This window comes from Balaenoptera ricei, chromosome 4 (assembly GCF_028023285.1).
Source record: "Balaenoptera ricei isolate mBalRic1 chromosome 4, mBalRic1.hap2, whole genome shotgun sequence".
Lineage (NCBI taxonomy): Eukaryota > Metazoa > Chordata > Mammalia > Artiodactyla > Balaenopteridae > Balaenoptera > Balaenoptera ricei.
The window spans coordinates 56797530-56823059 of NC_082642.1; the positions used below are offsets into that span (position 1 = coordinate 56797530).

Below are 25530 nucleotides of genomic sequence, written 5' to 3' on the forward strand. Positions count from 1 at the left end.
AACTTTAAGATATCCTTTATGAAAAAAGGTTAGGGTTTTTTTGTTTTTGAGGTATGTTGTGATTCTTAATTTCATGGTGTATAATCACTTCTCAGGTTTATAGGGGACAAGATGAACAGTATATAGGAGTTATTATATACAGAAAAATATGCATAATGGTCAGAATTAGTCAACATTTTCACCCCAGGGCTGATAACGGAGATTTAACAAATGGCTACATGAACACCTTGAACACTACAACTATTTTTCTTGAAGTCCTTTGAAAAATAGTTGATACACAAATTAGTTACCACTCCTTAGTATACGTCGTTTTGATAGGCAGTTTGTCATATTAATTTGTGAGGTTTAACAATGAATTATAATACTATGCCTTTTCTAACACTGATCTAACTTAAACTTTTAGATTTCAAAAATATCATTGCATCCCATAGAAGATAATCCTGTTGAAGAGATTCCACTTCTAAGCCCAGAAAATCTTGAAGCAATCAAGAAGCCAGATTCTATAACAAATCAAATTGCACTTCTGGAAGCCCAGTGTCATGAAATGAAACCAAACCTTGGTGCCATTGCAGAGTATAAAAAGAAGGTACAAATAAACTGTGTAATAGTCAGGAAGTCTCTAGACCTTAGCCTAAATTGTGGCCTTTATTTTATATAATTAGCAGTGTTATTTCTCATCTCAAATGTATAACTGAATTGATGTTTTTCTCATTCTTTTCATAGGAAGAATTATATTTACAACGGGTAGCAGAATTGGACAAAATTACTTATGAAAGAGATAATTTTAGACAGGCATATGAAGATCTTCGGAAACAAAGGCTTAATGAATTCATGGCAGGTTTTTATATAATAACAAATAAATTAAAGGAAAATTACCAAATGCTTACTTTGGGAGGTGATGCTGAGCTGGAGCTTGTAGACAGCTTGGATCCTTTCTCTGAAGGAATCATGTTCAGGTTTGTAATTATGCTGTATACTGAGTTTCGGATTCTTCTGTTCTCTCTCTCTACATATTCTCCAAACTCAGTATTTTTTTAGGGGTGGGATGTGAAGGTTAGATGTACAACTTGTTTTATTTCATAAATACTAGTTGGCCTAGATACTAGTTTACAGCATAAATTCTAGGCAAACAGTAAATACTTGATTTTACAGAATATTTGTCTAGTTCATCTTTTAATTTTCAAGCCATTTCAATCTAACATATGGATTTTAAAATTGCAAAGCAAAGAGTGCATTGGAAGCAGGGGGCAAATACCAAGAATTACTTACTGGCTTGCTGTTTAAATCTTAAATTTTTGTCAGGTGTTCCTATGTGTCCATCCTCCAATAACATGTTTATAAAAGAACCCCTCAGAAGTTTATATTTGTGAAAAGGAAATTAGAGATTCCCAAGGAAGGTGGTAGAAGCCAGTTATGGGAAAGAAATCACGAAGTCTTAATTTAGCTTTACAAGTAATTTGACTAATGAGATTTTCTTAATTATTTCAGTGTCCGACCACCTAAGAAAAGTTGGAAGAAGATCTTCAACCTTTCAGGAGGAGAGAAAACACTTAGTTCATTGGCTTTAGTATTTGCTCTTCACCACTACAAACCCACTCCCCTGTACTTCATGGATGAGATTGATGCAGCCCTTGATTTCAAAAATGTTTCCATTGTTGCATTTTATATATATGTAAGTAATCATTTAGAGCTTTTCATTCTGAAAATTTTATGGGTTCCCTAAACATTACAGATGAAATTCTCTGACTTATTTCTTTTGAGCTTTTTCCCTGTTCTCTAATCCCACATCCCATGGTATTAAAGGAGACCACATCCTTTATTTGAGCCAAATAGTTCCATTTTGGAAAAGTGAAATATAAATGGATAATGTAAATTAGTAGCAGAAACACAGCTAGAAATTTTTTTTCTATACCATTTTTCTACTAGAAGAATTCTAGGCAACCATCCTTCCAAATACCCAAATTCTTCTCAAACCCAAATACTGTTTCATGAATTTTCCATGTTGTCATTCTTGTTCATGTTAATTATCAATGTCATGTTGAATTTACTGTCAAGAAATATTTCAGGGTAGTAAAGCTTAGATGTTTATTATATGATTTATATATTTACAATATATGTATAATTTTTCTAATTTATTCTTTCTTTCTCTTTAGGAACAAACAAAAAATGCCCAGTTCATAATAATTTCTCTTCGAAATAATATGTTTGAGATTTCAGATAGACTTATTGGAATTTACAAGACATACAATATAACAAAAAGTGTTGCAGTAAACCCAAAAGAAATTGCATCTAAAGGACTTTGCTAAACTTGTTTATACTGAAGATTTTTCAGATTGAATCACCACAGATTCATCGTACTGTATTTACTGACTTTCTATTTGTAAAGGGTTATAAATTATATAAAATGCATATTCTTAAACTGGATCATATAACTAGTTTCTATTTTATGCTGTTACTTAAGAGACATGTTACAAGTCTAATAAAATATTCTCTATACCTGCTTCTAGGAGATTGTAAGAAACTGACAACTTTGTAAGCAGCAGACTGTGGAGAAAATAAGATGCCTGGGGGGTGGTCAGGTGACTTACCCTTAGCCCCAAACTGCTACCTGCAGAGTTAAAAGTATGTTACTCTATGAACAGTACAGTTCTAAACTAGATCATGTTATCAAGACATAGCATACTCTCATGGACCTTTGACCTACGCTGGAGAAGCCTATCAACTGCTACTATAGTAAAATTTTTAAGGTATTCCACTTAGTAATTTAGATAGTCACTATTTATTACCCAAATCCTAGGAACATTTTTTTTTTAAACCGTCATCCTGAATTATAAGGATGAGAATTTAAATATTGTATTCTTTTCTAAAACTTGATATGCTTGACTGTTTAAAACACTTGCAAAAGGGTCAGCAAATAGGTCTGAAATAACTTGGATATCTCATTAGTTGAAAAGGAAAAATACCCACTTCAGAAAAAGAATAAAGTATATAAGGACTAATTTCCTTAGTATAAATGGCAATTAAGATGGAGTGCTGTTTGCCCATCAAGTTGTCAAGGGTTTTTTGTTGTTGTGTTACACTGTATTAGCCCAAGAATATTATAATGCTACTGGAAGTAAGCCAGCAACCACTTGGTTTTCAGAAGAAGTTTTGGTATTGAATCAAAAGTCTGCCCTAGCTATTCAGTTTCTAGAATATTGATCCTGAGGAATTAAAAAAAATTACCATGTTGTTCAGTGCGGTATTGTTTAGGTACTAAAACCCAACAAAGACAGTCTGTATCATAATATAACCGTTAAAGTGTGAATACGTTAGCATGGACTTAAATAAAGCAAGATCTATAACTCAAGTATGGTCATTTGTTTTAAATCAAGATTATACAAGGGAAAAGTAACTAGAAAAAAGTATCAACATAATCAAGGGCTTTTTCATTGGTGAGAACAGAGGTGAATGGAATTTAATATTTTTATATTTTAATAACCAATGGAGTAGTAAAGCTTAGTACTTTTTTTAAAAATTTATTTTATCCATTTATTTAATTTTTGGCTGCATTGGGTCTCCGCTGCTGCACGTGGGTTTTCTCTAGTTGCTGAGAGCAGGGGCTACTCTTTGTTGTGGTGCGTGCTCAGGCTTCTCATTGCGGTGGCTTCTCTTGTTGCGGAGCACGGGCTTTAGGCGCATGGGCTTCAGTAGTTGTGGCACACGGGCTCTAGAGCGCAGGCTCAGTAGTTGTGGAGCACGGGCTTAGTTGCTCCGCGGCGTGTGGGATCTTCCCGGACCAGGGCTCGAACCCCTGTCCCCTGCATTGGCAGGCGGATTCTTAACCACTGCACCACCAGGGAAGCCCAGTACTAACTAACTAACTTTTAAAGAGTTAAAGTAGATAGATAGATAATGCCCATAGCCCATATGAAAATTCCAAAGCAACCACTCCTGAGTTTGACTGCCCTATTAAGCCACTCAATGCTTATATCAAAATGAGTTTATTAAAATATATACTTTTGTTGTTATACATAAAAACTTAGAATTATTTCAGGAATACATACTTTAAATTTTAGTCTCATCCTCCTGATAAAAATACAGAAAGGAGACGAGCATGTATAAGACTCAGTTATTTGTATATTTGACTATATTCATGCACACTACATAAAATTTATCCAGCAGTAAAGTTCTACTAAAAACTGGCAAGTTACAAAAAATATTAAGGTCAAACTTAAAATGCTTCAGTTTTTAGCTGTGATTCATAGACATATATTAGAAACCCTAATTTAATTTAAAAATCTTGGCTTAAATCCTTTAAAGATAGCACGACAGATGAACTCTGAAAAGAATACATGGAGTCTCTCATATACTAGATACATGGCCTTGGGCAATTTACTTTTGTGTCTGTTTCCTAATCTACAAAAAGGATTAATACACACGAGAAATATGAGATTACATTTTTGACACATAATACCTAACATTTCAGTGCTTACTAATATTTATATGTATTCCAAAAAGTATGTGGCATTTTTGTGTTGTAACTATTACTTTAATCAAGTCGATGCAACTTCAGTCTAAAGTTAGTTGGTAAGCTGAACATATACCTCCTCCACCTCCTCCAGATGTTCTCTGCCCACACAACAGGTAGTTGTGCTATTCTGATTCTGATATTCTGATTCTGATCATAAATTGACAATACAGCCAGCCATCTTAGTGTTCAGACTTGTTCTCAGCAGATAAGACATAAGGAGTATTTTAGAACTAGTGCCCTGAGAACAGTCACAGCTATAGGACCTAATCTGACCTGGAAAATCTGTGAACTAAGTAAGGTTCCTAAATATGTGATCCAAGAGCTACAGCCAACTTGGAATTTCTGGAAAGTGAGTGAGCTTGTACTTAGGGTTACAAGGACAAAAGGGCTAAGAGTCCTACCACAAGCACCACGGTTCAGTCCCTGTTAATTAAAGGAAACTAAATCAAAGGGATTTGACTTAATAACTAAGTAGCCTCCATTTATAACACAATTCCAGAAAATAAGATCGAATTATTGGTACTTTGGCATTAGCATAAGAGAAAGTTCAACAGAAAATTTAAGACAATTTTAGACATAACAGTTAACATGATGCCATTCAAATATGATGAGGGTGGGATATATCAATAATAGTCCATTCTAGTAACATGTTTGTTTTAGAGTTTTTAGCCAAGAACTGATTTGACTGACATGACTAAAACTACACAAAAGTTAAATACAATCCTAAAATAAATTTACACAAACCACAGAATAATAAGTACTAGGGAATGTTACTGTTTGGTCCCTAATGGCACTTTAGATTTCCCAAAGCAATAGTTTTATTAGGAGTGAATGCTGATATAAACATTTTAGAGCTCTTAAATCTACCTAAAACACATGAATGTGTGTGGATCAGGTACATTTGATCAAACACATCTTTAATGTAAGCAATCCACTCTCACTATGAGACTTTGCTACTTGAATTTAAAACCTCTTCTCACCATCCTTATTTGTCCATTCAAAAGTGTCAAGCTTATTACCTTTCGGGATTTTGCCATCTTTTAATTAAAAGCTACGTATACACAAAGAACTGCAGAGCCAACCACTGCAGTATATAATGCTAAGAGATAATATTGGTACAAGAATATTTAAATATCACAGTGATATTAAGTCAACCTCTCAAACCAATAAAAATGGGATAATACTCAAAATCAAGTAATTATTAGATTTTGTTCTGGTTTTCAGAAAACGAGAGACATTCCGTCTCATTTCTAACTTTTGATGACATTTTCTATTCAACAGAAGCATGAAAGGGATTATTTATATTTGTTGCAACTCTAATAAACTTTAGCTTGCTATTTTATTTACCCATGCTACCCCTATTGCTCCATTTAGCAATGGTCATTAGTCTGCTGTACAGAATAAGCCTACTTAAACAATTCAGATTTGAATTTTCAACAAATTATTTTCCACATGAATTCCTTCAGTAAATATAAAGTGTGACATAGTATATTCTTTAAATCATGCACATTCTTATATAAACTTTGGTAAACAGATAGAGAGGCTTCAGAAAAACATATTGAAGTGATTTCATTTAAAAAGGTCATTATGTGTTGGTTAAAAAAGAGGATCAGCGTCAGCATCACTGAAATTAGTGTAACTATAACAATGTTCAGAATCTTAAAAAATTCAACTTCTTTTTCCTCCTTATCAGGCCAGGAACATGGCATCCTTTTTGAAGAAATTTTCATTTCAGGAATGAGAAGTTTCTTTATTTGTCCAATTTCTGTTCTGCTCCATTCTTCTTTCAGTACTTGGCTTACTCGAGGATGAATTTCAACAGGTGGGACCTCAGGGAGTGGTCTTTGTTTCAAGACCTGCACACGCTGGCGGACATCATCAACTTTTTCAAGAAATTTAAGTGGAGGCTCTTCTTGTAAAGATGTTGTCAGTGTCACTAATTCAAGCTGCTGCTCTCTTATTTCTTTCATTCTTTCAATTTGTGGAGTATATTCTAGATTAATCAGATTGCCAACATCACAAAGAGCAGTTAGGAAAAAATTTTTTTTCTGTTCTAATGTATCACTAAGCTCCTTAAAATACTGGAGAACAACTTCCTTATCACCTTGGACCATTTTCTCCGAATGAGATTTTTGTTCTTCCAGCTTTTCAATAAGACGAGTAAGATCTGTCCAGTGTGTGTCAGTTAGCTGTTCAAGCAGTTTTTCAGGCGTGTCCTTTTCTTTCATATAGGCACTTTGAAGGTCATCTATAGGATGACCATGATGTTGACCTATGGTAAGGCAATGACCACAAACTAATTTTTTATCCAGGAGACAGTAAACATTTAATGGCTGCCTGTAATGTTCAGGGCAGGTGACAATATCTGGATGGTCTTCTTGCTGGTACTTTTCAATAATAGCCCTTAACGCAAAATTAACAGGTAAAGATTCAATACCAGTTGGAGCAATTTCAATAATACTTCTGCAGTTAGGGCACTTGAGTGGAATGCGTAAAGGTCTCCATATATAAAAGTTACCAGATGCCTGTAGAACATTTTCCAAGCAATTTCTACAAAATGTATGAGAGCATGGTAGTACACGAGGATCTTCAAAAATACTGTAACAAATGGGACATGTTAACTCATCCTCAAAATTGTGCATTTCCTGTCAAGAGAAAAAAGTATTTTAATTCTACATATAACAAAGACACATGCACATATTATGTAAAGTTTTAGGTGTTAACCTCCAAATTGTTAATATACTGTACTTGTCATTTAAAAGAGTAAGATTTTTAAAATTAGCTTTCTATATAATGCAATTCCTAACACTGAATAATTGATCACCTTTAAGAGCTTATTTACTTTGGTGTGTTCTGTTGAAGTCTATTTAATGATTATAACTAGTCTGTGCAACTTTTTACATTCTAAGATGCTAAAATCAAAACTATACACAAATCATGAATAGGTAAGACTAAATATTTCTATGAAATAAAAAGTTAATTCTTAGCAAAATTACATTCTTCAATTCACACTCCCAGTTGGCTCAACCATAGTTTCTAAAGTAAGTTATTAAATTTCTAACTGTTCTATAAATTTCAAGCTTCTTGAATTGGAATATTAGTGTGCATGCTTAAAGCCCTGAATCAGCACAGTGTAAGGGTCTCAAGTAATGTTAATTTGAAGATTCGGAAGGGAGTAATATTTCTGAATTAGTCCTTGTGATAAAAAAGTTTGAAAGATGAAGTGTTGATTGTGGTAATTATGAATTACAGACCACTAGAGCATTAGTGGTAAAGAACATCATTAGTCATCTTTCCTTCATGAAAGAAAGCCAGCAACAGTTCAGAGACCCTCTCTGACACAAGTAACTTGACATCTTGGCAAGCTATTACTGATATTTCCAACAAGCCTTCCAAGTGCCATTCATGCAAAATCTAAAGCTTACCAAATCCTCCTCTATAAAAACTGTTAGAAGTATCTACAAATAACTAATTGTACTTTTAAGAAACAAAAACCTCTTCAGACTTTTTATAGCTCTTATGCGCCTCATCTTCTTCACCATTTGCAAAACCAAACTCATTCATTCTTCAAGTCTCAACCTGAGTCCCATCTCCTCCCCCAGATTAGGTCCCCTAATCTCACTGAACACTGCACTTCTACTTTATAGCAAGCACTTAGATGGATTTTATTTAAAAGAATTTTGTCGGAATTCCTGCAGGTCCAGTGGTTAGGACTCAGCACTTTCACTACCGGGGCCTGGGTTCGATGCCTGGTCAGGGAACTAAGATCCCGCAAGCTGCGTGGAGCAGTCAAAAAAACAGAATTTTGTAACATTTTTCAATACATTAGAATATAAGCCTGCAATAAGGCAGGAATTGTGTCTAAGCACAGAACTTGGCACACAATAGGCATTCACTCAATGTTGGTTGAATAAACACTGCCCCTTAAGAGACCAATGTTAATAAAATGTCAGACCTTAGTTTTTTGGGTTTTTTTTTTTTCAAATAGCAAAATCTCTGCTTAGGAAAAGCTTTTATCAAGAGTCCATCAGAAAATAGAAAATACTCCATTCAGACTCCATTGAGCCAAGATATGAGAGACTAATAAGCCTGAACTGTGAGGCATTCCAGGAAACAAAAGTAACTGGACAACAGAAGATGACATTCACTGCAGATAAATTTAAGTGCCTACATGTTGGGAAGCCTTTATGACTACCCTTTACCTACAGAGAGCTCTGAAATAGAAAAACCACCCAAGAAAAACAAACGTTTCTCAGTTTATTTCAGTGATGTCAGAATTCATAATGAAGGAATAAACAGAATAGCACTTTGCAAAGGAATAAAATTTGAGCATTGGACATATATTCAATTTAGATTTAATATTAGAGTTATTTAATGTAAGTACGAAAGATCAACCCTAAAACAGAACCCAACCTTTCCCTCCAAAGTCCTATATTTGCCAAAAAGTTAGAAATCATTTTCCCTGGGAACTCATTTAAGGACCCAAAAGCTCAACTTTCTTTAGAATGAGGATATTCAATAACAATATTGTAAGGAAAATATCATCTCTTAAACTTACATAAAGTGGAAGCAAATATCCTGGTCTCAAAAGTTACTTCCATAGCACATAAAATTTTTAACAAAATTTAATCAGAAACGTGTAGATAACGTGAAGATACAGAAATCAAATCTAAGACTACCCTCTTCTAGCTGATTTATGAAAAACTGATTTTAGGCAACAAATTTGTAAGTCAGAACTGGCTAATAGAAGTAAGCCTGGTTGAAAATAACTATGTAAGGCCAGGAACTTTCAAACTCTGGTTGCTGCCTGAGAAACAGAAGATAAAGGTGGCTATCATGCTTAGGGGCTAGTTCTTACAGAAACTAGTATGAAATTTTATGCATCAGAAATTTTCCATAACCAGCCTAGACTCCTGAGGGGGACTAAAGGAGCAAAAAATTTTTCCTATGAATATTTTCTGGTATGAACATCTTGGATTTAGCTATGCTGTGTGTATGTAACAACACTGGAAACTAGAAGACAATGAAGCAATTCTTCAATATTCTCGGGAAAACATGGCTTCCAACCTAAAATTCTATACCCAAAGTAAATAAATTTTGAAGGTAGTCTAAAGATAGTTTAACACAAGAGGTCTCAAAACTGAACCACCCATCACCCACCCTTTCTAAAGAAGCTGCTGCAGGAAGAAAAAAACAATAATTCTCACCAGGATAACTATGAAATGAAGTCCTGGATAACTGTGCAGCAAGCCTAGAGAAATAGTAGTCTGGAGGAAGAAGACAGAAATCCAGAAGGAATGCCTTTAAGTAAATAAGTGGAACTGACAGAACATTTCACGTGTCTGAACATATTGAGAGGTAATGAGAAAACTAAATTTAGGGAAAAGTGATGGAATCATGAAAAGAGGAAATACTACAGCACACTATATAGCTCAATTGTCCTATTAGTTATAATATTTTAAATATTAAATATGGATTTTACCAAAAAGCATGACTGTTAAGGATTGAATGTGTCTCCCCAAACTCATAAGTTGAAATCGTAACCCTTAATGTGAGGGTATTAATGAGGTAGAGCCTTTGGGAGGTAACTAGGTCATCAGAGTAGAGCCCTCATGAAAGAGATTAGGCCCTTAGAGGAAGAGATACAGGGCTTGCTGCCTCTCTTTCTCTGCTCTCGGCCACGGGAAGACACAGCAGGAAGATGGCCATCTGCAAAGCAGGAAGAAAGCTTTCGCCAGAACCCAACTTTGCCAGCATCCTGATCCTGGACTTCCCACCCTCCAAAACTGCAAAAAAATAAATGACTGTTGTTTAAGCCACCTAGTCTATGGTATTTTTGTTATAACAGCCCAAACTAAGAAACTGACAAAATTATGTTCGGAGGAGGGAATAAGGGAAGGAAACGAAGTTTAAGAACTTACCTTAATCTTCTCTTATAAGAAGTCAATACATGCCTAAAAGTGAAAAGTCAAGAAATCACATTAAAAGAAAATTATTTATGAATAGAGAAGCAATACCAAAAGAAATATTTAAAAGAAATGAAGTGACTGCTTCTGGAGAGCAGGAATCAAAAGTGGGGAGAGTGAGGGCAGGAGGCTGCTGTTTTTCATTATAAGCCTAAGTTCTGTTTTACTTTCAACTATTAACATACAATTAAAAATATTAAAATTTTAAATAAAGAAATAAAGACAATCCCACATGCATCCAGGAAGAAAAGTAAGATACCCAAAAAAGGAAAACAAAAAGCATAATGGTCTCAGAATTCTCTGGGAGACTATATTTCCAAAGATGGGCACAACAATTAACTCCCACATGTTCTGTGATGTGACTTTGCTGGTATTCTCCTGTCAAGAGATGAAATCTATTCTCCCCTCAAAAAGATCTGGGCTTGGGGCTTCCCTGGTGGTCCAGTGGTTAAGAATCCGCCTTCCAATGCACAGGAGGCGGATTTGATCCCTGGACAGGGAACTAAGATCCCACATGCTGCGGGGCAACTAAGCCCGTGTGCTCTGGAGCCTGTGCACCACAACTAGAGAGAAGCCCACATGCCGCCACGAAGATCCCGCGTGCCACAACTAAGACCCCATGCAGCCAAATAAATAAATAAGTAGTTAAAAAAAAAAAAAAAGATCTGGACAGGACATGTGACTGCTCTGACCAATCTGATACAGTACAAGTGACACTATGACAGTTCTGGGTATAGCCCTTAGCTAGCCTAGCAGATTGCTGCCTCTGTGCTATGTGAAAAGTCTAGGCTACTCTGCTGATGAGAGAGGCCAAAAGGAGAAGCAATGAGGTGCCAGACATGTGAGTGAAAAAGCCATCTTGGACACGCAGCCATCCAAACCATCAGACGTTTGTTACACAGCAGTAGATAACCAGAACATCTCCAAAGCAACTAGGAATGCTAAAAGACATGTAGCAATCAATATCCACAAGGATCTGGAAGAAAAGGATATGACCTAAGAATTCTCTACCCAGCCAAGATGTAATTTATCCATGTGAAATAATAAAAATACTCTTTAGCAAAATCTACAGGGTTAAAAAAAGTTCTATAGGGCAGAGCTGAAGCCATATACTTTCATTAACAAACAAAAGAAGTAGTATAAAAAAGATTTATATTTAAAAAGAGAAAAGAAAATGAACCTAGGAAAAGCAGAAGAAAACAATTCTAATGCATGAAGAAAACCATGAATTAGAATACAGAAAATTGCTAGAGTTGATAAACCCAAGAGCTGCCTTTTTAAATAAACAAGCCAGGGGCTACAGGGGGCGTTGGAGAGTTATTGTTTACTGAGTGCACAGTTTCACTTTGGAAACATGAAAAAGTTCTGAAGATAGATGGTGATGGTTGCACAACAATGTGGAATGCACTTAATGCCACTGACTACACACTTAAAAATGGTTAAAATGGTAAATTTTATGTATGTTTCAAAACAATAAAAAAACTTTAAAAATATTTAAGTGTCTTGCCTATTAACCAGCCTTTCCCGTCAAATTAATTTTAGAATTGATTTATATTAATCTATAATTTTAAAAAACAAAAAAATTAAATTAAAATAACCCCTGTAAAATGTTACTTTCCTCCAGTGGGTACTAAAAGCCCACGTACAAATTGATAACTTAGTTCAAGATTTCCTGCTTCCCTTTTAAAAGTCACCAAGAAATATGAATGTAAAAAAGAAATCTTTTCAGAAATAAACCTGAAGCTAAATCATCTACATATAAATTATTTCACAAATTTCTTGAGCTTAAGCGTCAAAAACAAACACATTACTGAATTCTAAACTTTTTATGCAGTCTTTCTCCAGAGGGCCGACTCCCTATGGAGCCTCCGTAATGTCTGTCTAACCAGCGTATTATGGATGGTCGGCACTGATAGCAGATGATGCAGAACTGGGCAGTACCAACAATATCATTACCCATTCTCCTGTGTGAACTGCTTCTCAAGTTCTAATTCCCTAATGCATTATTGCCTTTCATCTCTAAACATGAATGGCTATAAAACATTCATTACATTTTACACCCTCTGAAGAGAAATTTGCCACATTATAGTTAGATGACTTGCTCTAGGACTTAGAGTGAGTCAGCTATCATAAGTCTGGGAAAATTCAAGAGGTGCCACTTCCCAGGCTGGGTCTCACATCTTTGTGGCCCTAACTGATAAAAAGCACATTTTATGCAATTCAAGACTTACTTTAGAAATACTACATTTGTGCCATCTCTAAATACGGGGCAAGATTTTTTAAATACTTTTGTACATATAAATGTACAAAAATAATGATCACCTAACTCTTTCAAAAAAAAATCCTACGGTCAGATCTGATTTTAACTCTGCCCATTTGCACTGTTTTCCTGCATTTTGACATCAACCTGTTTCCCCAAACTAAGAAAGAAACTATTAATGCAATTTAACCCGGAACTGATATGAGCAGTTAAGATTTTCTTTGCTTTTTTTTAATATTTTTGAAAGTGAAAAATATATATATATTTGGTGGGAAGAATTCAGCAATATGTTTGCTGAAAAGCAATGTTAAAACTAACATCACTGGGCTTCCCTGGTGGTGCAGAGGTTGAGAATCCGCCTGCCCATGCAGGGGACACGGGTTCGAGCCCTGGTCTAGGAAGATTCCACATGCCGTGGAGCAACTAAGCTCATGCGCCACAATTACTCAGCCTGAGCTCTAGAGCCTGCGAGCCACAACTACTGAGCCTGCATGGCATAACTACTGAAGCCCGCCCGCCTAGGGCCCGTGCTCCGCAACAAGAGGAGCCACCGCCGTGAGAAGCCCACACTGCAATGAAGAGTAGCCCCCGCTCGACGCAACTAGAGAAAAGCCTGCGCGCAGCAATGAAGACCCAGTGCAGCCAAAAAATAAATAAATAAATAAATTTATTTTAAAAAACAAAACAAAACTAACATCACCTAAAACCAAAATTTCGTCTTGCCAGAATAAACAATGGTACCTTACTTTAAAGGATAGCTACTTGGTCATTAAAATGGAATGCAGATCAATATGAAAATACATGGTAAAAAGGTATCCAGATAACTTAATAAATTCAACTTGCAGATCTGTATGTGTTAAATGTGTGTGTCTGTATTAAGATGCACAAATCCTTGTAAGATTTCTAGAAAGGTAAACAAGAGTTAACAGTGACTAACTTTAAAATATAGGTCAGATAAGGGAGTTGTTTACTTTCCACTTTATGATCCTTCTATATGGTTTGAATTTTATACACCACCAACATACACACCTTTTCTCAAAAGATTTAAAACTTTCCCCTTACATTTTAAATCATACACACAGTAAAAATTTACTGAAAATTTCTTTGGTATTTACTTAATCTCCCAGAACTTACCACTTTGTTGACCTTCTGGTTTGGAGACTGAATATGTATCTTCAACTTTTTCAGATTCTTTTATTTTTATTCTAAAATAAAAATAATTTTATCTTAATGTTCTAGACTTATATTCTCAAAACGTATGTTAAGTACGATATCATAAGGAATGGTGGTAATTTCACTGTCTTTGACGTTTACCTTCCCTAAGCGTCACTGTGTTTTTTTAAAAGTAGCGACAAATATCAACAGCTGTGGTGCAGCAGGAGAGGTATCACCTGTACCTTGAAAATCTCAACAAGTCTGTGACCAAATAAATTGCCACAAAGGACCTCTTTTTATAGCGTCAAGTCTCTTATGAGCTCTTGAAAATATTAGCCAACAATGGTGATGACGGAGCAAACATTCACGGTCATTTTAGACTGCTGAAAGTTAACTGGAAGACAAGAAGCACCCATGAGAGTGAAATATTTTGCCAGCTTAAAATTATAAATCCTGATTTAGGTTATACCCATTAATACGTCTGTTCATCTCTCAATTCTGCCATTTAAATGTTGAGAGACCCTGGGTCAGTTTTACCTAGTGCCTCTCAGAACTGACGTTTCACATCTGTAAAATGGGCATAACTACACCTACGCGGTTAAGTCCAATGAGAACGCCTCCCAGAGAAGGGGCTGGAAAAAGCTGTGCCCTTGCCCTTCCCCTTCCCGAAGGTTTACGACAAATCCTCCCGGGCCTCTCTCCCAACGCGCCTCGGCGCCCTCCTTTCCGAGCCGCCGCGAGGCCGCCCGGCTCGGCGGAGTCCAGCTCCTCTCAGCCTCCCCACCACAGAGGGCCTTCTCCCTCACGGAAATGCAGTTCTTAATTGGCGGGAGGAAAACGAGGTCCCCCAAACTCTCCACCTGGGACAAGAGGGACCCAAGACGCGGGACCCAAGCCAGCCCTCTCCATCACCAAGCCCCAAACACATGCAGTACACCAGCCTGCGCTACAGGGAAAGAAGAGTGACCCAGAGCCGCCTTCTCGGACCGAAGAGAAGCTCCTTATAAACTCACCGTGGGGACGGGAAAACCAGCCAACTCCACCAGCAGAAACAGAGCTCCACAGCCTGCGGGCTGAGAGCTGCTCGAATTCCCGCCCTCCCTCCTCCGCCCTGAGGGCCTTCGGGTTCCCAGATGAGGCGGGGCTTGAGAGCCTCAAGACGCAGGCGCGGTCTCCCGGCAACCTTCAACTGCGTAACATCAGCCAATAGGAAGAGCGCGGGGCCGCTGTTCGAAAGTAAACCGCCGACCCCTGGGGCCGAGGCGGGGGCGTGATCGCTAGGACTTGGCACGAGGCCCGCGGCGAGCTTTCTGTGCCTGCGCACTAGGCGCGGGCTGCCGCTCCGGAGCTCCGGAGGCGCGCCGCAGCGGGCGCTTCAGTGTGCGGGGGCGCTTCTGGCAGCCGTGACCCTGGCCTGGAGTCCCTCTTGGGGCCGCGGGATGGCGTCCCGGGAAAGGCGGGGCCTGGCGGAGGCAGACGATATTTACAAAAAGGATTCATAGGGCTATTTTTTTTTTTTTAACCTGGAGCCAAGCCGGCACGTCCTGATTCTAGACTTTAAAGTGCAGCATCTTGCATTGTGACTTATAGGTTCCCTGAGGCTTCATGAGCGCACACGCACCCCAGTGGGCAAGCGCCATCCTCCCCTAAGCCCGGGTTTCCTTTTGTTTGCGGCATCTGGAGACATAAACCCAGCAGAGTAATTGGTTCAGCATAGGAGGAGACGGCTTCTGATTATTGAGAATTCTCTTGTACTTAAGGAGAGCTATCTCTGTGGGCTGTTGGGACCTTAGGACTCATTTAGGACTATCTCCCTCTGTCTCTCCCTATTCTTCCTCCCACCTCTGCCCCCTCTTTCCACGTTATGAAATTATTGCCTGGCAATGACTGTTGCAAAGAAGTCCTGACTTCCAATTCAATTTCTCCTCCAAGTCCCTATTTCACCTTTTTAACCCTTAGAATTAGAAAGCAAACAGTTCAGTAGTCCCTTCGCAGTTTCTTTTTCTTCAGAAACTTTATCCAGCTGTGTGGCAAGACACTCATCACAGCTTCCCTCTCTAAAATGTAGTTAGAAGTCATTTACAGCTGTGCTAAATAAAGCTATGAGCCTCTGTATACTGTGTATTGCCAGTACTTTCAGGTCTTAGTTTCTTATATAGTAAATTACAGAAAAATATTAAACAGAATAAAAGTAATATCAGTGAGTCCTGAGTCAATCTCAGATGTCTTCACCAATTCAGCTGCTGAAGAGTTTGCTTATGATGTGTGGGTTCCAGTGATATCCAAGATATCCACTGTTACACAATGGCATATATCCATTTAGATTTTTTTTTTTTTTTTTTTTTTTTTTTATTTATGGCTGTGTTGGGTCTTCGTTTCTGTGTGAGGGCTTCCTCTAGTTGCGGCAAGCGGGGGCCACTCTTCATCGCGGTGCGCGGGCCTCTCACTATCGCGGCCTCTCTTGTTGCGGAGCACAGGCTCCAGACGCGCAGGCTCAGCAATTGTGGCTCACGGGCTTAGTCGCTCCGCGGCATGTGGGATCTTCCCAGACCAGGGCTCGAACCCGTGTCCCCTGCATTGGCAGGCAGATTCTCAACCACTGCGCCACCAGGGAAGCCCATCCATTTAGATTTTATTATGCACATAGGTTTTCTATTTAAACATTGTAGTCATCCTGATAAACAGTTTTTTAACTTGCTGTCAAAACAATATGTTATGAATCTTTCCATAGCAATAAATGCAGTATACTTCTATAAAAATATTCTTTTTTAAAAAAAGTATAAGGCTGATGTTAACAATGGACTTTGAGGGATTATGATGTGTCCATGTAGATGCATCACTTGTAACAAAGGTATCACTCTAGTGGAGGATGTTGGTAATGTGGGAGACTATGCATGGGGAGTAGGGCAGGAAATATATGGGAAATCTCTGTACCTTCCCCTCAATTTTGCTGTGAACCTAAAATTTCTCTAAAAATAAGATAAAGTCTTAATATTTTTTTAATTTTAAGTGTAATTGCCTCTAGAATGCATGAATATTGCTGAATAATGCTTTGAGCTATAATTTTTTCCACCTGTGTTTTTCCCTCTGCACTTCCTTACCTAAAGAGTTATGTATGTAGCAAGAAAGCAGAAGTACCTTTCACTAGACTTAACTGGCATTTGTTTTCCAAAAAGCCTCAATACCCTCAATCCACTGAAATAAATAACATTGAAGGGAAGAGGCTTAATGTTTGGGAGAAGTAAAAAGAGAGAAGCCCCCAAATAGAGATTAATCGGACCTAGTGGAGGGAAGCTATGACACCTAAAAGGAAGGGCTACATCTGTTCCTACAGGGAGACTGGCTTAGAGGCCCGTGGATTCCCAACTCTACCAAAGATTTCTATAACCCAGCATGACCAGGAAGTGGCAGAGAGCTACAGAAGCCTACAGAAACAACGGCAGCCTCAGCAATAACAGTCAACTCTTGGCATACATGGGTTTGTGGGCTGTGTTTCATGCACTCTCCATAAGATAGTGCTGGCCTGGAAAGACTAGACAAGAGTGACACTCAGGTGTAGAAGTACATGCTTAAAATCCATAAGCTTAAAAATCTGAGGCGCTAAGGCGCTCAGCTACCCAAAACAAAGTGAGGAGGGAGAAAGATCAGCTGCTTTGGGTCTCTGCCTATATTGCACCAATCTCCTTTTGATGGAATACAGGAAAAGGATAAAAGATGAGAAATTTTTTGTAGTTATTAACAGGTGATACAAAGAGGAGGCAATAAAACATGAATTTTATGACAAACTTTGGTGCTTAGGTCAGACTCTCTACTTCTGTCTCAAGAGCCAAAACAGGAGGCCTCAGTCACAGAGAGGTGCCCCGTAGGCAAGCTAAAACACTTTCTGATTTGGGGTTTTAATAGCTACTGAAGATCCCACATGCCGCGGAGCAACTAAGCCCGTGCGCCACAGCTGCTGAGCCTGCGCTCTGGAGCCCGCGAGCCACAACTACTGAAGCCCGCGCACCCTAGAGCCCATGCTTCACAACAGAGGAGGCCACCACAATGAGAAGCCCACGCACTGCAATGAGGAGTGGCCCCTGCTCACCGCAACTAGAGAAAGCCCACACGCAGCAACGAAAACCCAACGCAGCCAAAATTAATAAATTAATTAATTAATTAAAAAAAAAACAATAAATGCTGGAGAGGGTGTGTAGAAAAGGGAACCCTCCTACACTGTTGGTGGGAATGTAAGTTGGTGCAGCCACTATGGAGAACAGTATGGAGGTTCCTCAGAAAACTAAAAATAGAATTACCATATGACCCAGCAATCCCACTCCTGAGAATATACCTGGACAAAACTATAATTCAAAAAGATACATGCACCCCTATGTTCATAGCAGCACTATTTACAATAGCCAAAACATGGAAACAAATGTCCATTGACAGATGAATGGATAAAGAAGGTGTGGTACATATATACAATGGAATACTACTCAGCCATAAAAAGAACAAAATAATGCCATTTTCAGCAACATGGATGCAACAAAAGATTATCATACTAAGTGAAGTAAGTCAGAAAGAGAAAGACAAATACCATATGATATCACCTATATGTGGAATCTAAAATATGGCACAAATGAACCTATCTACAAAACAGAGACAGACTCATAGACACAGAGAACAGACTTGTAGTTGCCAAGGGGGAGGGGGGAGGGAGAGGGATGGACTTGGAGTTTGGGATTAGCAGATGCAAACTATTGCATTTAGAATGGATAAACAACAAGGTCCTAATGAATAGCACAGGGAACTACATTCAATATCCTGTGATAAACCACAATAGAAAAGAATATTAAAAAAGAATGTCTATATGTGTATAACTGAGTCACTTTGCTGTACAGCAGAGATGGGCACAGCATTGTCAATCAACTACACTTCAATACAAAAAAAGAAAGAAAGAAACATTCAACTTTTAAGTTTTGGAGCCAGGGGAATAAAACACCTGTGTTGTTTAAATCCTCTGCTGAGACACTGCCCCATACTCTTTTAAAGGAGAAAGATTAGGGTCTTTCTAGTTACCAAGTCCCTCTTACTTGGCACACAACAACGTACATGTCATCCTGTATATTCAGAGGGCAAATGCTGAATACATGTGTGCGATAAGGCCCTGAAATAGTTTATGTGGATGACAATATATAGTGCCTTTTTTTTCCTTTTTGAGGATGCTCTTAACATTCATAATAACCAGAATTCGCCTTTTTTTAAACATTTAGGCAGATTTGGAGACAGAAGCATATGGTGTGATTTTTCTTGTAGCCTGTCTCATTTTTGAGATTTTTCTAGCAATATATGAGTAAACACCAAGCAAGTTTTAGAGACAGCATTCAAAAGAGGAAAAGATTGTCATCTCACATATGCAATAACCTTAAATACAATGGCTAACCTTTATTAATCATTTACTATGAACCAAGCACTGTACTAAGTAATTCACTATCTCAATCCTCACAACCATTCTATAAATGTTACTATTTTTTAAACTTTTAAATGAAGTATAAAAAAAAGTGTCTCTATTTTTATCCTAATTTTACAAAGGAGGGAATTAAATGCCAGCAAGTTGAAATTGCTCCCTCAGGGCTATGCAGCGTGGTTCTCTGATCCCAAAGCAGGTGCTCTTCTAGCCGGGCTGTATGCTTTCATTTTCTTCCACACCTTCTGTATTGCTTTCTTAGGGTTGCTGTAAGAAATCAACACAAATTTGGTGAATTGAAACCAGAAATTTATTCTCTTGCAGTTTTGGAGACCAAAGTCTAAAGTCAAGTTGTTAGCAGTTACACTCCCACTGAACGCCCCAGATAAAAATCTGTCCTCATCTCTTTCAGCTCTGGCTGAATAACTCAAGATCTTCCTTGGCTGAATAACTTAAGATCTTCCTTGCCTGATCTTCCAGATCAGCTCTGGCTGCATAACTCCAATCTCAGCCTCTGCTTCACGTGGCCTTCTCCTTTTCTGTCTCATATAAAGACACTTGTCATTGGATTTGGTGTCAACCGGGGTAGTCCAGAATTATCTCATTTCAAGATCTTTTTTTTTTCTCCAAGATTCTTAACTACATCTGCAAAGACCCTTTGCCAATAAGGTCACGTTCACAGGTTCCAGGGGCTAAGATGTGGACATACCTTTGGGGGGATCCACCATTTAACCCATGGTACGTTCCTAATGAGACCTCCGAGGGTTGTAGTTGTCACTTAATACAGTGTTCAGGGCTTCACAGACTCACAGAAAACTAGAGATAGAGAGTGAATCCCAGAGATCACCTCCTCATTTTCAGCAGGATGAACGTAGAGGCACCCAAAGGAGAGGGGCCTCTCACTCAAGGTAACACAGCAAGTGCATCGCAGATTCAAGGCCCCACTTAAACTCCCTGATGCCCTATCCAAAGGCCACTTCACGTGACCAGAGAATGACTAATATATGTCATTGTGTGGTTAATAATGTTTTTCATCTGTCGAAGAATCATGATAATAATAATTATCAGTATGTCTCTGTGACAAATTTCTCTCAGATCTCAGGGCCAGGGAAAACTTTTTTTTTTTTTTCACAGCTAGACTAAGCTTCACAAAGCTATGAAAGCTACATAATTCTATCTATTTGTGGCCAACTGCTATATGCACGGTATTATGTCCAAATCTTAGAACTGGACCAATTTCCTCCTCTCTAGGCCAAATAAATTACTTTTCCTCAGATAGCTTTTGTATTAGACATTTCAGTTGCAGCTTCAAGATACAAGATATCAAACACTGAAGTGAACCATGAGGCAGACCACTCTGGGGAAGTTATGGAATACGGGGGCTCGGAGTCTTTACCTCCCTCTCACCTTCAGGGAAGGTGTGCAGGGTTGCGGAGAGGGTTTGTGAGGAAGACTCCCTTTGGAAAGGCTTGTGGGGGGCACTTTCATTCCCGCGTCCCTCCCCTAGTGTCTGCCCCTCACCTCAAGCCTGGAGAGAAGGGCTCGGCTATGTCTACCCTGTGTTGGAGGGATTGAGTGCATCTACTAAACACTAAAAACACCTGGGAAGTCTAAGAGGTGACACCCAGAAAGAAGGAGAATTGCTGCTGCATGGGGACTGGCCTGCATCCCCCAAGCTGGTGGGTGCTGGGGAAGCATGAGTGCTCCCCAAGGATCACATGAGCAGTGTGGGTTTCCCTAAGGCCCTGCCCAAATGAACCAACTAGAGGGGAAAGCAAGCTTCAGTGGAGAAACCCTGAAAGTGTCCCAGCCCTCCTACAGGCTGCAGAAAGAGTGAACAAGGAACCGAGGGGAGCATATCCACCAGCCCAAGCAAACTCAGGTGAGACGTCCCCAAGGATAGACTCCAGAGAACTTGTGAAAGAACCCCAAAGTGCACAAAGCGCCTCAGGAGAAGAGAATCAGCTTCGAACATCACCCAGGCCCAGGGAAGGCCCTCCAGGCTCCCAGAGCATCAGTCAAGTGAGAACTTTCTTCTCCACCTTCTGCCCCAATGCAGGAGGGACTAGAGACAGGAGAGACTGAAGTAGTTGGGATGGGGGGGAGGGGAGGAAGCAATTCAGAAATGAGCCAACCTTGTACCTTCCCCAGGAGTCAGCAACCCTTCTGTAGCTGACCTTACCTCCCTGGCTGAGAGTGAGGGAGTAGCTGCAGTTTCAAGTGAAGTTAGAAGCTTAGACAGTGGGACTAATTTCTGAAATGAGACTATATTTTGCAATTGGAAGGAGCCTCAGGGCTTTGTTGTGTTCCCCAGCAGTGACCAGAAAAGTCAAGCCTCCTGGCATATTCATGAAGGATCAGGGGAAGAACTTTCCCCATGGAGTACATTTTAAAGGAACCATTGAAGAACAGAATTAAAGTTGCTCTGGAGCTGATATGTTCTTATTCAAATTACCAATTATATTGCGTCAAAAACAAAAGTCCCAATCTCCACTGCCTGTCATGAACAATTGGAGATCTATTACTCTTAAACAAAAAGATGTTTGTTATGTGGGACAGTGTTGGCAGAGATGGGTCCCAGCTTGTGACAGCTTAAGCAGATGGCCACTGTTCACCATTGCCTCCCTCATTTCACGGGCCCTGTCTTCTGATTGCCCTCTCCCAGCAGCAATACAGTCTATTCACGTTCCCATGTAGAGCAGGTTAGCCATTTCTTATTAATAAGCTTCTGACTTCCCTACTCACAGGGTCAAGTTATTTTCCCTAAAATGAATAAAACGTTCATTCCCTACTAGCAATTCTGGCATCCACTGAAGAGACATTATGTTTTTCATTCCACACCCATTTTATAGCAACCAAAATGAGTTGTGCATTTAGAAAGATAACCTGCTGTGTGCATTTAGAAAGATAATCTTTTAGGCAAAAATTATGTAGCTGTCAAAACCATGAAATTCACATGTGTGGTGAGACTTTGCTTGACTAAAGTTCAATGCTTCTGGTTCCTAGCAGTTATTAGGGAGTTATAAGCTTCAAATTCACTCACAACTGCTGAACTCTTGTTCACAAAGTTTACTCAGTCCCGTTGTAGGATTGACAGAAGTAGGTAGTGCCAGGTTAGTGGCCTGTTACCGACAATAATTTATTTGATGACATTTCCAACAAGACAAGGGTCCGTGTTTCATAAAGCTGGGAAGCTTTCTATTATTTAAAATTATTCAGGGACTTCCCAGGTGGCACAGTGGTTAAGAATCTGCCTGCCAATGTAGGGGACATGGGTTCGAGACCCGGTCCGGGAAGATCCCACATGTCGCGGAGCAACTAAGCCCGTGCACCACAACTACTGAACCCGCGCTCTAGAGCCCGTGCTCCGCAACAAGAGAAGCCACCGCAATGAGAAGCCCGCGCACCGCAACGAAGAGTAGCCCCCGCTCGCCGCAATTAGAGAAAGCCCGCGTGCAGCAATGAAGACCCAATGCAGCCAATAAATAAATAAATAAATATTTTAAAAATTAAAAAGAATAAAATTATTCAGCTGAAGAATATTCTGCTCAGTCAGAAATGATTGACAGTGTTATTTTTATAAGTCTAGTGATCCTAGATTATGAAGAATCATTTGCAATTGACAAGATAGTTACCACGGGAAAAAAATTACCTACTGAAACAGATCCTAGTTCACATTGTAATATTCCAGAATATTTCGAATCTTCTCAAACGTTATTATAACTTTCAAAATATTTTCTCAGCAAAATATTTTTCACTTCATTTTTTTAAAATATTACATAGTTAGTTATTGACTATATTCCCCACACTTTACATTTCATATCTGTGACTCATTTATTTTGCAACTGGAAGTTTGTAACTCTTAAATCTGTCTCACCTATTTCTTTCCTCTCCCCTCTGGCATCTACCTGTTTGTTCTCTGTTTCTATTTTGTTATGTGTGTTCATTTGTTTTGTTTTTTAGATTCCACATGTAAGTGAAACCATACAGCATTTGTTTTTCTCTGACTTATTTCACTCAGCATAATATCCTCTAGGTCCATCCATGTGTTGCAAATGCCAAGGTTTCATTCTTTTTGTGGCTAATATTCCATTGTATATATGTGCCACATCTTCTCTATCCATTCATCTATTGATGGGCACTTAGGTTACTTCCATGTCTTGGCTATTGTAAGTAAGGCTGCAATAAATATTGGGGCGCATGTATCTTTTCAAATTAGTGTTTTCATTTTCTACTGATAGTACCCAGGAGTGGAATTGCTGGATCATATGGTAGTTCTATTTTTAATTTTTTGAGGATTCTCCATACTGTTTTCCATAGAGGTTGCACCAATCTACATTCCCACCAACAGTGCACAAGTGTTCCCTTTTCTCCACATCCTTGCCAATACTTGTTATTTGTTGTCTTTTTGATAATAGCCATAGTGACAGTGTGAGGTGGTATCTCATTGCTCATTGTAAATTTACAGTGGAGAAATCTAGCGGACATCATTAACCAAGTGATCAAAGTTAACATCACCAGTAATGAGACATAGCAACGTGATGGCCCTCAGGATGCAATCCACTGAGAAGGGCACAGCATCACTCTGTGTTAATCTTGCCAAAAAGAGAAAACTTCAGACAAACTCAAACTGACAGACAATATGCATAATAACTCTACTGTACTTTTCAAAAGTCAAGGTTATAAGGAAAGACTGAGGAACAGTTAGAGAAGGCAGGCTGAAAGCAATGTGGGATCCTGGGACAAAAAGAGAACAGTCGTGGGAAGAATGAAGAAACTTGAATAAGGGCTTTAGTTAACAGTTAATACCCACATTAATTTCCTGTTTTCTTTTTTTTAATAGATTTTATTTATTTATTTATTTATTTATTGGCTGTGTTGGGTCTTCGTCGCTGCGCGTGGGCTTCCTCTAGTTGCAGCGAGTGGAAGCTCCTCTTTGTTGCAGTGCGCGGGCTTCTCATTGCGGTGGGTTCTCTTGTTGTGGAGCATGGGCTCTAGGCATGTGGGCTCAGTAGTTGTGGCTCACAGGCTCAGTAGTTGTGGCTCATGGGCTCTAGAGCTCAGGCTCAGTAGTTGTGGCTCACAGGCTTAGCTGCTCCGTGGCACGTGGGATCTTCCCGGACCAGGGCTCGAACCTGTGTCCCCTGCACTGGCAGACGGATTCCCAACCACTGTGCCACCAGGGAAGCCCCAGTTTCCTGGTTTTGATCATTGTACCATGGTCATGCAAATATGTTAACATTAGGAGAAGAAGCTGGGTAAGGGATATATGGACACTTTTTAAACTACTTTTGCAACTTGTCTGTAAGTCTAAAATTAACTCAAAAATAAAATGTTAGGGACTTCCCTGGCGGTCCAGTGGTTAAGACTCCGTGCTTCCACTGCAGGGGGCACAGGTTCAATCCCTGGTTGGGGAACTAAGATCCTACATGCTGTGCAGCATGGCCAAAAAATAAAATAAAATAAGATAAAAAGTTAAAAACATGTCAACGTCATGAAAAACAAAGACTGAGAAACTGTTTCCGATTGGAGGAGACTAAGAAGAGAGGACAACTTAATATTCCTTATCTTGATTGTGGTGCTAGTATCATAGGTGCATACATGTTAAAACTTATCAAACTGTATCCTTTAAATATGTGCAGCTTATTGTATGTTAATTATGAATCAGTAAAGCTCTAAAAAAAAGGATAAAGGAAATAGATGGAAGCAAGGGCAATTCATAATTAAATACAGAATGAGTGAATTCATGAGTTGTGTTTTTGTTTTCCCTCCTAACGCTAACATAAATGACAACTCCCACTTGTGCTAGAAGAATAGATTTGTGACCCAGGCCTGCCCAAGCTGAGCATTCCATCCTCTGTCACTTAGATCACACTAATTAGTTCAAGTACAGGCCCACGATCCAAGTCAGTTCTATCAGAATCCTCCCCAGGACTTCCCTGGTGGCTCAGTGGTTAAGAATCTGCCTGCCAATGCAGGGGACATGGGTTCGAGCCCTGGTCCGGGAAGATCCCACATGCCACGGAGCAACTAAGCCCGTGCACCACAACTACTGAGCCTGCAAGCCACAATTACTGAAACGCGCATGCCTAGAGCCCGTGCTCTGCAACAAAGAGAAGCCAGCACAATGAGAAGCCTGCGCACTGCAATGAAGAGTAGTCCCCGCTCTCGCAACTAGAGAAAGCCTGTG

At 39.1% G+C, this 25530-nt stretch overlaps 2 protein-coding genes across 3 annotated transcripts in view; one reads left to right on the plus strand and one right to left on the minus strand.

The window, feature by feature from the left end:
* The window catches only part of SMC4 (structural maintenance of chromosomes 4), a 34173-nt gene extending 30824 nt beyond the window's left edge, over positions 1-3349 (plus strand). Inside the window, exons 21-24 of the mRNA XM_059920469.1 lie at positions 404-586; positions 724-956; positions 1489-1672; positions 2154-3349. Coding sequence (XP_059776452.1) covers positions 404-586; positions 724-956; positions 1489-1672; positions 2154-2306 — 753 coding nt within the window. The 3' untranslated portion in view covers positions 2307-3349. The remainder of the gene's footprint in view (positions 1-403; positions 587-723; positions 957-1488; positions 1673-2153) is intronic.
* An 815-nt stretch (positions 3350-4164) lies between these two features.
* Positions 4165-15036, minus strand: TRIM59 (tripartite motif containing 59). 2 transcript variants are annotated; one of them, XM_059921963.1, is made up of 4 exons: positions 14908-15036; positions 13874-13944; positions 10435-10467; positions 4165-7158 (listed from the first exon to the last, which is right to left on the minus strand). In XM_059921963.1, exon 4 carries the CDS (start codon positions 7153-7155, stop codon positions 5947-5949), a length of 1209 nt encoding a protein of 402 aa, XP_059777946.1. In that variant the 5' UTR covers positions 7156-7158; positions 10435-10467; positions 13874-13944; positions 14908-15036; the 3' UTR covers positions 4165-5946. The 2 variants fall into 2 exon arrangements, with proteins under 2 accessions (XP_059777946.1, XP_059777947.1); XM_059921964.1 differs by lacking the exon at positions 13874-13944.
* Between the last annotated feature and the right edge of the window lie 10494 nt (positions 15037-25530).